At 38.7% G+C, this 13,725-nt stretch overlaps 1 protein-coding gene across 12 annotated transcripts in view; it reads right to left on the bottom strand.

Moving 5' to 3' along the window:
* Positions 1 to 13,725, bottom strand: part of NUP98 (nucleoporin 98 and 96 precursor) — a 98,740-nt gene that overhangs the window by 80,048 nt on the left and 4,967 nt on the right. For 11 of the 12 annotated variants that reach the window (XM_036427946.2, XM_036427947.2, XM_036427944.2 and 8 more), the window contains exons 2-6: positions 7,430 to 7,531; positions 5,558 to 5,659; positions 5,271 to 5,447; positions 3,768 to 3,907; positions 2,206 to 2,313 (exon numbers count right to left, since the gene is read on the bottom strand). In XM_036427946.2, the coding sequence (XP_036283839.1) occupies positions 2,206 to 2,313; positions 3,768 to 3,907; positions 5,271 to 5,447; positions 5,558 to 5,659; positions 7,430 to 7,505 (603 nt within the window). In that variant the 5' untranslated portion in view covers positions 7,506 to 7,531. The remainder of the gene's footprint in view (positions 1 to 2,205; positions 2,314 to 3,767; positions 3,908 to 5,270; positions 5,448 to 5,557; positions 5,660 to 7,429; positions 7,532 to 13,725) is intronic. The other variant, XM_036427939.2, reaches the window with a different exon arrangement.

The following is a 13,725-nucleotide window of genomic DNA, read 5'->3' as shown; positions in this document are numbered from 1 at the left end:
ATCTTAATCTAATTTTCTTTTATAAACAATAACTTTTTTAATTGAAAATTTTATTCAACATACAACATTTTCCAGCAAAAAGGCAATATAAAAGAGTTGGTGTACTCTGCTACTACGGAAACAAACAAATAATACTGGAAAAGGATGAAAATAAGAGTGATTTGCAATTCTATTTTACTGCACTCAAAACTAGACATGCAGGTGGCATTAATTCCAAAACAAAAGGTCAGGACTTTTTACAAAGTTAACAGCATACTAACCATTAATGACCATGCCTTTTTTGCTAAAAGAAGCTTTTTTTTTTTTATTCCACCTGTCCCATTTTAAGGAAATTTTATCTATAATTTTTCGCCTGCATATATGAACTCTTAAGATCATTAAGTTTGAGAAGCAGCTATCAGACTGTCAAACCTGAGAGGGAAGATAGGGGAAGGTGGGGTTAAGGGGGAAAGATCAACCAAAGGACTTATGTGCATGCAAATAAGCCTAACCAGTGGTCATGGACAACAGGGGGGTGGAAGCATATGTGGGGAGGGGTTTGGAGTGGGAATGGGGGGATGAGGACAATTATGCAATACCATAACAAATAAAGAAAATTTTTTAAAAAGATCATTAAGTTTGCAAGAGGCAGCATAGTACACATACCTCAGTTATACTTAACTTTTCCATTTCCATTTAATAAAAAGACCCCAGCCAATAGCTGACAGAAGTGAGAACAGTTTATTGGAGAGTGATAGCCCTGGGTGGTTTGGCTCAGTGGATCGAGTGCTGGCCTGCGGACTAAAGGGTCCCGGGTTTGATTCTTGCCAGGGCCAGGTTGTAGGCTCGATCCCCAGAGGGGGCCATGGAATAGGCAGCCGGTCGATTGATGATTCCCTCTCATCATTGATATTTCTATCTGTCTCCCTTCTCTCTCTCTCTCTCTGAAATGAATAAATTTATTTAAAAAAAAATTTTTTTAATTTTTTAAAAGATCCAGGTAGCACCATGGCTGGATGGCTCAGTTGAACACCGTCCTGTGCACCAAAAGGCTGCGGGTTTCATCCCCAGAGACAACCAATAGAGGTCTCTCTTTTTCTCTCTCTTTAAAAATCAATTAAAACATATCCTCCAGGGAGGATTTAAAAAACAAAACAAAACAAAAAAACAGGCAGCCTGAGGATAATTCCTTCAGTACAATGCTTTTATTTTTTAGTATAATAATCTTGTCTACTCCCACTCCAAATGTAAAAATCAGCAGGTTAAAATATGAAGGATTCTGGAGAGTTCAGAAAACTTAAGGAAAGAAGAAATAAAGTTTAGTAGTTTTGTCTCACAAGTCATGATGTTTCTGCACTCTCCAATAAAGCAAATGTAGTTGGGATGTAGGAAGAAGCAACAGCTACCATCAAGGATAATAATCAAAATGTATGAAGAACTACACAGGAACAAGAATAAACTAACTTTATGAAACAACATGGATGATCTCAATGTAAAAGGAAATTTAAAAGCACATAATGTAAGATTTCATCTTTAAATACAAAAATAGGCAAAATATGGGTATTCAGGTTAGCAGTTACCTTTAGAAGGGGGAGATTGTAACTGGGGAGTTGGGCACAAAGGGGGCCCTCAAGGGCGCTCGTAATGCTGTGTCTTTAGACCCTGGTTACATGAGTGTAGTTTACTCAGTGAAAGCTTACTATGATGTATATTTACGACTTTGAATAAGTTTATTAAAAACACACACATGGCCTGGCTGGTATTGCTAAGTGATTAGAGCGACAGCCCACACACCGAAGGGTGGACGGTTTAATCCCCAACCTGGTCTTGGCAAGAGGCAACCAACTGATGTTTCCTTCTCTCTCTCCTTCCTTTCTCCCCTTCCTTCCTTTCCACTCTAAGAGCCAATGGAAAAAATACCTTCAGGTGAGGATTAACAAAAACAAACAAACGAAAACACACACATGTACTCCAGACACACTGCTCAGTGTAGTGTGGGTAACATCCAATCAGAATACACTATTAGCAGAATTATGCCCATACATACAATTATTGCCTAAAACAATACACATCTATAAATAGTACGTTAATTTAAAAAATAACTTGTTAGTTTTTTACATAAACCTAATGTAAATCGCTTGATCCTAAAAATAAAAAAATTTTCAAAAGCAGCTCTCCAATAGAATAAAAAAGTTAGGTTGATATTCTGTATTGCATTTTACTGACCTCTAGTGACTTGCTTTCATATTCTTTCATAGCAGTGATACACTGGTGCTTGGTACTGATGTTAGTACTAACTCCAGCTTTAACCATTGTATCCGTACCAGTAAGAGGCTGCAACAGAAGATAAAAGCAAATTTGAAAGTCTTGATATCCCTACTCTCACAGATACAATTCTGCAACCACTGAACCCTATAACTAAGTCCATTAGGTCTTTCACTAATGAGATGGTTCCAAGGATGCTTGACTAAATACACTGCATGTCTGTTCTCTCCATACATCAATCTCAATAATAGTTATCACAAACCCAGAAATTAACCCCATAACCCAGTGATTGGCAAATTGCGGCTCGCGAGCCACATGCTGCTCTTTGGCCCCTTGAGTTTTTAGCAAAGGCCAGCTTAGGAGTACCCTAATTAAGTTAATAACAATGTACCTACCTATATAGTTTAAGTTTAAAAAATTTGGCTCTCAAAAGAAATTCCAGTCGTAGTACTGTTGATATTTGGATCTGTTGACTAATGAGTTTGCCGATCACTGCCATAACCAAACTATCTAATTATTTACTAAAAGATATTAAATATTATATAGGAAAACTTTATCCAATTTATCCAATATACACATTTAAACCTCTATTACTGAGATGGACCTCTTTCTCTGCTCTGAAATGTTTGCTTTATAACTATTATTGCATTTAACAAATATGGAAGCCTGATTCCCCCTGGTCCCTATGATCATCTGAGGAAAAAGACACAAGTAACTAAAGATTCTTACTTATGTCAGTTTTCTCAATTATTGTACTTTCTGAGACAATACATAGTATTTTTCTCTATCATTTGTATTTACTTTCATTTTAAATTAACATTTCTAAATTCAGTACTATTATGCCTAGGAAATTTCTTTCTGAATGTTCTGAACTTTTGACAAAACCTATTTTTGCCAGATTGCCATTAGGCTAACTGCCTCAAGCCTATCCTAAGTATCTTCCAACCAATCGCAGCAAGTGGTATTTCATATATTTTTATAAATAATAGCTTCCCTTCTAATCTTCTACCTAACTCCTCTCAAAAAAACAAAAAAAAACAAAAGAAAACACCAAAGAAAACAAAACTCTATTGCCCATTTTGCCATTTCAAAAAGAAAAACTTTATTTTTAACTAGCACACAATATTGATGAGTGATTCCATGTATCTCCTAAAAGAGGTCTTATTTTCCTAGTTTGCGCCAAATTTCTTACCTCTATAATGAATGTTTGACCATTCAGAGGCCAAATTATGAAGACAGTAAGTACTAGTACAAATTCAACCTTATATTACCTGTTAAAATCAACCTTGTGAATACAAATTTGACTGGGGTAAAATAATTCAAATGTGCATTTTAATCTAGATTTATATTTTAAGACCTTTCCTTTCTACTATTTAACTAGTTACAGATTTTGTTCTTAGCACATCTTTTGGGAAGAATGAGAATAAGTTTTGCATCATTCAAAAGAGAAAAAATTTTATGATTCATTCTGCAAATGTACAAATGGGAGAGAAGTTCCACAAAAGTTGGAAGAAAATACTTACATTAAATTTAATAGTAGTTCCAGTGGGAGCAGCTGTAAAACTACTGGGCCCAAAAAGGGAGCCAGATGTGCTTCCAAAAGGATTGGAGGTGGTATTTGTAGTTCCAAAAAGTCCCCCACTGCTAGTACTTGTTCCAAAATCTATAATGGATATAAAAATTAGATGGTAACAGTGAAGAATGTAAGAACCTATAAGGGATCTTGAAATTGAACTGTGGCACTAGAACAGCAGTACTTTCACAATCTCAAATTTTCTCTTTCAAATTTTTTTTCACTAGCAGGTATTTCATACACACACACACACACACACACACACACACACACTTCTAAGCTCATAACTCTGAAGTGACCCACAATCTGAATCCTATATTCAACTAAGTTTCCATGAAGACCTACTTGGGTAAAACTGAAAATACAAGTTAAAAGAAGGGCGTAACGGATAATTAGAATATTCCTCTCTTATTATAGAAAAATTACTAGAAAATAGATTCTCTCATTACCTTACTTTTCCAAAAGACTCATTTTAAAAATTAAGTGGGGGGAAACATTAAGTGAATTTAACTGTTCTCTGAGGGATATTTTACAAAATATAAGAAATAGTACTTCTAAAAAAGTTATCTATATTGAGCTAGAAATGTCAGCAAGTAATGGAAAGTTATCTGCTAATACTATTTAACATTAAGGGATATCCTAATTACCTTGTTAAAAAGAAAGTGCTTTCTCAATGGCAAATTATTTTCTAAAAACATATCCCAATCCATAAAGTGAATAGGTACATCTCTTTTGAATTAGTATGTTAAGATTGCATTTTACATTGTCATGGTTAAATATTTCAATATCTCCACAAAAGCTTTCCCTTTGTAAAAACAAACAAACAAAAAAAAAACAACTTAGACATTCTGCCATTTGCTTGTGCTGGAAATGGCATCAACTCACAGGCCACATTTATTCAACTAAAGTGCTGTTTGGAGAAACATCCCCAGATCACATTTAGATTACAATAGAAAGAAGCCATCAATTAAAAATATCTGCCATGGGCAAGAAATGGAGGAATAAAGATGTCATGGCCAGTATTTGTCACTGCTGCTCCGGTCTCTCTCCATACCAAATGTGAAATGGAGAAATGAAAAAGGTGCCCATGCCACACAACACTGTTGACTATACACATTCCTCCTCATATTTTCCTGTCTTAACACTTACAACACCACTCTAACCTGTCTTTTCATCCCATCTCTGGTCGTTCTATTATTATCAGGTGCCTCTAACTTCGCATATTCCTTAAATACTAATGCTTCTCCGATTTCCATTCTTGAAGAGATGTACATCCCTCTTCCCTCCCTTTCTAATCTACTAAACTTTCAATACATTTTAAAGTTTTTCTCCCTCTGTTTCCTCTCATCTGGTGGGGGGGAAAGAAGATGTTGAGCACAGGGAAAAGAAGAAAAAACACATTCAATAGGAAATCTGATTGTTAAATGTAGATGTCCAATGATGTGCTACTTACTCCCAAAGCCAGTTGGCTTATTTTGTGCAAAGGCATTGTTTTGGGATGAGAAAAGACTGGTCCCTGTGCTTGCAGCTCCAAACAAGCTATTTGATGTTCCTGTTGATGTGCCAAACCCAAAACCGGTGCTTGTGGACGTAGCTGGCTGGCTAAATGAACTGGAACCAAATAATCCTCCTGGGAAACAGAAGGGGGTAAAAAACAGTTATACAGACATATTAGAGACACTTTGGGAAGTCCTATATCAGCTATAAATAAGTCAACTCTATTCCAAATAAAGCCCCTACCTGGTTTGGTCTGTGAATTTCCAAATAGGCCTCCAGTATTGTTACTAGAACCAAATGCAGATGTTCCAAATGCCCCTCCACTAGTAGTGCCAAAGCCAGTATCTGAAAAAAACAAATCCAGGTTTAAAATAAGATCTAAATCAGGTGACAATATAAAAAATAATATTGATATTTCTTAATATTTTACATTTGAATAGGACCATTGGTCTAATCTTTAGGATATTAGGGTATTGCAGAATTATTTACAATAGCCAAGGTATAACCTAAGAGTCAATGAATGGATGAATGGATAAAGATGTGAGATATACATTTAAAAAAATGAAATATTGCCATTAGAGAAATTATGAAGGAGCTTAAGGGTATTAAAGTAAGTGAAATTAGACTCCCACCCAAAAAAAAAGGACAAAACTTTATGATTTCATTCATGTGTAATATAAAACAAAAACAACCAATGAATAAACAAGATAAAACAATACCACTCAGATAAAGACAACATACTGGTGATTAGCAGAGGAGATGGGGGTTTGAGAGGAAGACTAAATAAGTTAAGGAGGTCAAATGTATGGCAACAGAAACTAGACTTTCGGTAGTGAGCATGCTATGTGTACAGAGATCATACCTGAAACTTATGCTATTAACCAATATTGCCTAAAAAAACAAAAACAACAGCCCAGCTGGCATGGCTCAGTGGTTGAGCACTGACCTATGAACCAGGAGGTCATGGTTCAATTCCCAGTCAAGAGCACATGCCCAGGTGCAGGCTTGATCCCTAGAGTGTAGTGTGCAGGAAACAGCTGATCAATGATTCTCTCTCATCATGGATGTTTCTATCTCTCCCTCTCCCTTCCTCTCTGAAATCAATACAAATATCCAAAACAAAACAAAACCTCACAATATAAAAAAATTTATTTCAACGAAACGTTTTTAAATGAGTGAATTGCTATAGGGAACTAGTGTCAAGTACAAGGTTGGGGAGGGGAGTGATCTCAGGAAGGCTGGTGGGAATTAGGGGCTTAGACATTCTAATAGTTCTATTTCTAAATATCACACCTTTTTCATATAGTAAATCTCAGAGCAGTTATTCAATAATTGCATTATACTTCAATATTTAACAAGTTATTTCCTGGTCTGAAATTTAGAAACAAACTAACTTTCTGCTTAAAGGACCAATAAAACCCTGGCAGGTTTGCCTCAGTGGATAGAGCATATACCTGTGGACTGAAGGGTCCCAGGTTCATTCCTCTCAAGGCCACGTGCCTGGGTTGTGGGCTTGATCCCAGTTGGAGGCAGCCTATCAAGGATTCTCTCTCATCCGTGATGTTTCTACCGCTCTCCCTCTCCCTTTCTCTCTAAAATCAATCAAAATATATTTTTTTTAAAAAGGAAAAAAAATTTTTAATAAAAGGGCCAACATAAAAATATTTTAAGTACCTACTAATGATCAGAAAGCCATGAAAACTCAGAATTTATTTCTATACTCTTAGAAAATTTTCACAAGATCTTATCCTGATTTCTTCAAAAAGATTGTTATAAAAACCAAAGTATAGGTCAAAACAGGTTTGGGTCAGTGGATAGAGCGTTGGCCTGCAGACTGAAAGGTCCCAGGTTTGATTCTGGTCAAGGGCATGTATCTTAGTTGTGGGCACAACCCCAGTAGGGGGTGTGCAAGAGGCAGCTGATCGATGTTTTTCTCTCATCGATGTTTCTAGCTTTCTATCCCTCTCTCTTCCTCTCTGTAAATACTCAATAAAATATACTTAAAAAACAAAAAACAAAGTATAAATAAAATTCTTCTCTAAAGCCATCAAAGTGGATGTGTTCTTAATAAGAATAGCTTAAGATCCCCTCCCCCATCTTTTTTTTAAAACTTACTCTGCCCAAATGTTGAAGTTGTGCCAAAGCCACCTGTACCACCCCCAAAGGGTGTTCCAAACGACTTATTAAACATCTTCAAAATGAGTCTGCTTCAGAATACTGGAAAGAAGAAAAAAATTATCATTTATAATTATCACCACAGAATACAATATACTAATTATTTCAAAAAATACATCAGGCCATATAAATTCCCTTAGACCTGTTCAAATTGTAGCATACTACTCACACTCTCTTTCAATATCCTATAACTTTGTATGATAAATTAGACCTTGAAAAATTGGGCTGAATAGCACAATGTGAAATTGAAGTTCGGATCCCACCAAAACCATCCCTTTAAAACAATGTTTTTTAACCTTCTATAAACCTAAGCCCACCCTTTTAATGACGATTTCTGGTCCATGGTGCCAGATTTTGACATGCTCATCTAGAAGGTGATGCACAATTCAAATAAAAAAAAATTACAGTTATATCCTGCTATCCTAACCACCTGAGAAGTAAAATGTTTGTCAAGGTTTATTTCCCATATTGCATTGTAAAAAGTTTTCCCCTTTTTTGTATATAAAAGGGAGAGAGGGAGAAGAGAGGGAGAGAGAGAGAGACACATCGATTGGTTGCTTTTACCACCCGCCCCTACCAGGGTGGGGATTGAACCTGCAATTCAGGTACATATTCTTAACCAGAAATAGAGCCATTGAGCCACCTGAAACACTTTGTACAACATTAGAAAAGATGAAGCTGTCTTTAAATATCTAATGCTTTTATAGAAATGAACATTCTGTCCCCTAAACTCTCCTAGAAAAGTATTTCCACACTGAGTTTCCAACATCTAGGAATTTAATAACTCATTTGATTAAACAAAGCTCCCTGAAACCAGTAGTCTAAGATAGCTAGGGCTGCTACATCAGAATCACTGGCAAGCTTTTCAAAATACACACACCCCCACCCACCCCCCCTCCCATTCTGGAAATAACTGAACCAGTCCTGGCTGGTCAAGGCCAAATATTTGGGATGCAGGTTCATTCTCCAGCCCCAGTTGGTGTGTGTGGGAGGCAACCAATCCATGTGTCTGTCTCACATCAATGTTTTTTCCCCTCCCTCCTTCGCTTTCACTCTCTCTGGAAATCGATGGAAAAAATATCCTTGGTGAGGATAAAAAAAGGTTTGGGGATTTTTAATAATCTTATCTAATACAGAAAACTAGATTCACACATATATTTCAAAAGGGATTTTAAGTAATAATAAAATATTCTGTGAAACACCTCACAGTTTATAAGCTCTTGTATATTATCTCAACAATCCTGAAAGGATATTATGCTTTATTTACCACCTGCACTTTACAGATGAGAAAACAGAATCAGGTGTTTAGCAAGCTTTCCAAAGTTAAAGTTTAACCTATTTCTGACTTCCCCTGGATTCCCTCAATTCTAGGAAGGAATACACTAAGCAACAAGAAAGAACATATGTAGTATTAAAGGCAATTTATCTGTTCCAAACACAAGAACAAGAGACAATGCAGACACCAAATTTGATTTACCAATAGACTGCTGAAAGAAAAGCATCTCACTCAAAATCAGCCTATCTTTCTGGTTCTGGCAAGGATGAGCTTGGCTTAGTCTCAACCCTGACCATATTGAGATTCTAAATGTGTGTGTGTGTGTGTGTGTGTGTGTTAATTATTACCACCTTAGCCAATTTGACTCAGTGGATAAGAGGGTTGTCCTGTGGACTGAAGGGTTCCAGGTTTGATCCCCCACCTCCTGCCAGTTCACTCCAGGGGGCATGCTAGAGGCAACCAATCAATATGTCTCTCTCACATCAATATTTCTCTGTGTGTGTGTGTCTCCCCCTCCCTACCACTCTCTCTTAAAATCAATGGAAAAATATCCTCAGGTGAGGATTTAAAAAATAAAAAATTACCATGGAAGCAAACCAAGATTTTAAAAACTGCCTCATATTTTGGTTGCAGGTTCCATCCCTGGACCCAATCAGCGATTGTGCAGGAAGCAACAAATAGATAAGTCTCACGTATATGTTTCGTTCTCTTTCTCTCTTTCACTCTCTCTCAAAATCAATGGGGGGAAAAAAAATCGGGAGGGATAGCTCTGTTTCAGTGACCCTCCCTAAGGAGTAACCTCCCCTAAAGAAGGAGGGAGTCCAGACCCAAATCAGAAGCCACAGCCCACCGTTCCAATGCCAGAAAGAGATGTCCTATAACTTCTGGCTGTAAAAGCCAGTGGAGATTGTGGCTGCGTGAGACAAAGACCTCACTCACGTAGTCCCAGGCATTCCTCTTACAGGGCCTGCACGCAGACTTATTCAAACTCCCTTGCACTGAGCTCCAGTGCTTGGGTGGCAGCTTGAAAGGCACCAAGGCCATACGGGGAGGAACTGAATTGTCTGGCATCAGGATGAGAACTGGAGGGGCAGCTTTCTCCCAGACAGAAGTGCTAGCAGAGGCCACTGTTCCTTTCCCCGACAGAGCCTGGAAGTGGGCACCATATCTGAGTCTCCATCAACCTAGGTAACACTGTTTGTCCCATCCTCCTGATTCCTTGAGACCCTGCCCCACCCAACTTTCAAACTCACCCAAGCAGTTGCCAATGGCTTTTGCACACAAATGGCCAGTCTTGGCTGGTGCTTCAGACTTTCCTATTATCTCTCAAACAAGCAACATCTGGCCTCTCAATGCCCTGTACCTCTTGCTAAGTGGCCCAGGCCTGGCATGAGCGCAGGCAGCCAGCTTCCTCAGTTCATAGTTAGGCCTCTCCCAGGTACCTCTAATACCAGCAAAAGTAGCAGCCATCTGTTAATGGCTTTGTAGCTCAGGCCAGGTGGCCTTAGGCAAGGTGCAGGAGGTGGCTGACCTTGTACTTGCCAGGAGGCCCAAGAGCCAGTTCACCTTGTGAATAGCTTCAGACGATACCAGTTTACAGCCCAAACACCTCCATGAATGACCAGAATTGGTGGGCACCAAAGCCCCACTAATGCAAGTCATACTCCATGGGGTCAGGCCCTACATAAGGAAGATGTAGCAGTTCTACATAATACATAGAAACAAACATAGGGAAGCAGCCAAGAAGAGGAAGGCAAAAAAACAGGTCCCAAATGAAAGAACAGGAGAAATCTCCAGAAAAAGAAATAAATAAAATGGAGGCAAACAAACTACCAGACAGAGTTCAAAACAATAACTATAAGGGTTTTCACAGAACTTAGTGAGAATAGTATGAAAAAAGAACATGGAACATGAACCTGCTCCCAGGAATAAGCTGGAATTAAAACTGAAATACAGAAAGGTTTCCTGAATAATCAATGGGAAACTCACAGCAGAGAACCTGATACCCAAGGACTGAAGGTAGAGATGGCATACAGACTGGTAGGAGGGGTGGAGGCACAAAAGGGCTGGCCGGGCATTCACAGACAGCAACTGAAGTCCCAGAGAGATATCTCAGCTGGGGGGAGAGGGGATGCGCACGCCTCTGAGAACTCTGGGATTTAATCCCAAAGCTGGGCTCCCCAGAAGAGAGAACCAAATTGAGGAGGTGGCCCACAATAACACCTAACTGTGAAAAGCTATGGGGTGCTGTCTGCCAGGGAGCGGCAGCTGAAAGTTTGAGCACCTTCTTAAAGAGCCAATGCACAAAAATTCCCTGTGAAGCCACCCACCTTGTGCCCTGGCAGAGGAAAGGTGAAGTAGACTGGAGCTGTGAGAGCAAAATCCAGGACTAGGGACTCGAGCTGGAGCTCAGAAGGCAGACACCCCAAGTTTCCTGGGCTGAGTCATTCCCTCATACAGTGGAGGACATCTTTCCCACATAGTCATCAGCCTTGCCTAGGAAAACAGTTGACACATCCTACTGGAAAACACCTTGCCCTGAGGCCAGTAAACAAAATAACAATTAGCCTCCAGGCGGAAGCAACTACCCCACCCTATTGAAAAAAACTCCCCACAGCTGAGGATGATTGCCTGTGGCAATTCAAGTTGGAATTCTATTAGTCTGTAGACAGAGGCAGTTTCTGGAGGTTTTGAGTTTTTGCCTGATCCAATTAGTCAGAAACAGCCTTTAACACTGGCCTGCACTAGAGATTGAGAAGTGTTGAGAATCAACCTAATACATAGTCACAAACCCAAACAGCCAAAATGAGGAAACAAAGAAACAACCCTCAAATGAAAGAACTAGAGAATTCACCAGAAGAAGAGATAAATGAAGCACAGATAAGAAATTTATCTGAAACAGAGTTCAGAGTAATGATGGTAAAAATGCTCAACAGTATGAAAAAATACATAGTAACTATGAAAAAAAGAACAGTCTGAGATAAAGAATGACATAACACAAATAAAGAACACATTGGAAGGAATAAACAGATCAGGGAACGCTGAGAATTGAATCAGTGAATTAGATGACAGTTGAAAATATCACTCAATTAGAGAACCAAAAAGAAAAACAACTAAAAAATAGGAGAACAGCTTAAGGGAGCTGTGGGACAATGTGAAAGGAAACAATATTAGAATAGCAGGTGTGCCAGAAGAGGCAGAAAGGGATAAAGGAATAGAGAAGGTATTTGAAAAAATAATGGTAGGAAAACTTCCCTAAACTAATAAAGGAAAAGTCACACAAGTACAGGAGATACAGGGAACCCCAAACAAGAAGAACCCAAACAGACCCATGCCCAGACACATCATAACTAAAATGCCAAAAATTAAAGACAAAGAGAGCCGGGACCGGTTTGGCTCAATGGATAGAGCGTCGGCTTGGGGACTGAGGGGACCTGGGTTCTATTCCGGTCAAGGGCATGTACCTTGGTTGCGGGCATGTCCCCAGTGGGGGGTGTGCAAAAGGCAACTGATCGATGACTCTCTCTCATCGATGTTTCTAGCTCTCTCTCTCTCTCCCTTCCTCTCTGTACAAAATCAATAAAATATATTTTTAAAAAAATAAAAATAAAAAATAAAGACAAAGAGAGACAAAAGGCAGCAAGAGAAAAGAGAGCATAACCTACAAAGGAGTTCCCATAAGACTGACACCTGAGTTCTCATCAGAAACTCTACAGGCCAGAAGGGAATGGCATGAAGTATGCAAGTTAATGGAAAGCAAGGATCTGAGACCAAGATAACAACCACCAGCAAAGCTATTATTCAAAATAGACAATCAAATAAAGAGCTTCCCAGACAGCCGAAACCGGTTTGGCTCAGTGGATAGAGCGTCGGCCTGCGGACTGAAGGGTCCCAGGTTCAATTCCGGTCGGGGGGAGGGGGGGGGGGGGGGGGGGGGGGGGGGGCATGTACTTTGGTGGCTGGTACATCCCCAAACGGGGGTATGCAAGAGGCAGCTGATCGATGTTTCTAACTCTCTATCCCTCTTCCTCTCTGTAAGAAATCAATAAAATATATTTTTTTAAAAAGAGCTTCCCAGACAAAAAGACAAAAAGGCTAAAGGAGTTCACTACCACCAAGCCAGCATTACAAGAAATGCTAAAGGGATTGCTGTAAGGGATTGCTGAGAAGAAGAAATGAAGAGAGAAACCTATCCATACAGAATTAAAATAGCTATAAATAAGTACTTCTCAATAATAACCCTAAATGTAAATGGATTAAATGCTCCAATCAAAAGGTTTAAGGTAGCTGAATGGATACAAAAACATGACTGAACTATATGCTGTCTACAAGAAATCCACCTCAAAAACAAAAGACACATACAGGATGAAAGAGAAGGAATGGGAAAAAATTTTCCATGCACATGTAAAAGAAGAGAAATAAAAGCTGGAGTAGCAATACTCATATCCAACAAAATAAACTTTAAAGGCATCATGCTAACCAAAATAACCCAATCAGAAAAAGATAAATATTGTATCTCACTGAAAAGCAGGTTTCTGTTGTGTTTCAATCAACATTTTACAGTATTTTTAATTAGTAAAGTGTAATAATTCCCTCCCCACTCTAAACTGTGATTTATCAATGCCTAACTAGAACTCTCTATATAATACGATTCAGTTCCCAATACTTCAGTGTCATCTACTAACCACCTAACACAACCATAATCTACCATTGCAAACAACAAAAACCAAAAGCCCCTACACACAACATACCCAGGTCACTCTACCACTCATCTCACATCTTTGGTCTCATTCCCAACTACTCATCTTTTTTTATGTACAAGCCCATTTGCCTGTTTCTTAAGAAGGTTACTGAAACAAGGTAGGTGTGCAAATAACAACAAAGTGTGTCAAAGAAGTACATGGAAGCAAGACTCAACAAATGTGTAATTACAATGATGAGTGGCTATAACATGTATTCA

Source organism: Pipistrellus kuhlii, unplaced genomic scaffold (assembly GCF_014108245.1).
Source record: "Pipistrellus kuhlii isolate mPipKuh1 unplaced genomic scaffold, mPipKuh1.p scaffold_m20_p_9, whole genome shotgun sequence".
Classification (NCBI taxonomy): domain Eukaryota; kingdom Metazoa; phylum Chordata; class Mammalia; order Chiroptera; family Vespertilionidae; genus Pipistrellus; species Pipistrellus kuhlii.
Note: the sequence above shows the minus strand (reverse complement) of the source record. Positions and strands in the feature narration are given on the sequence as shown.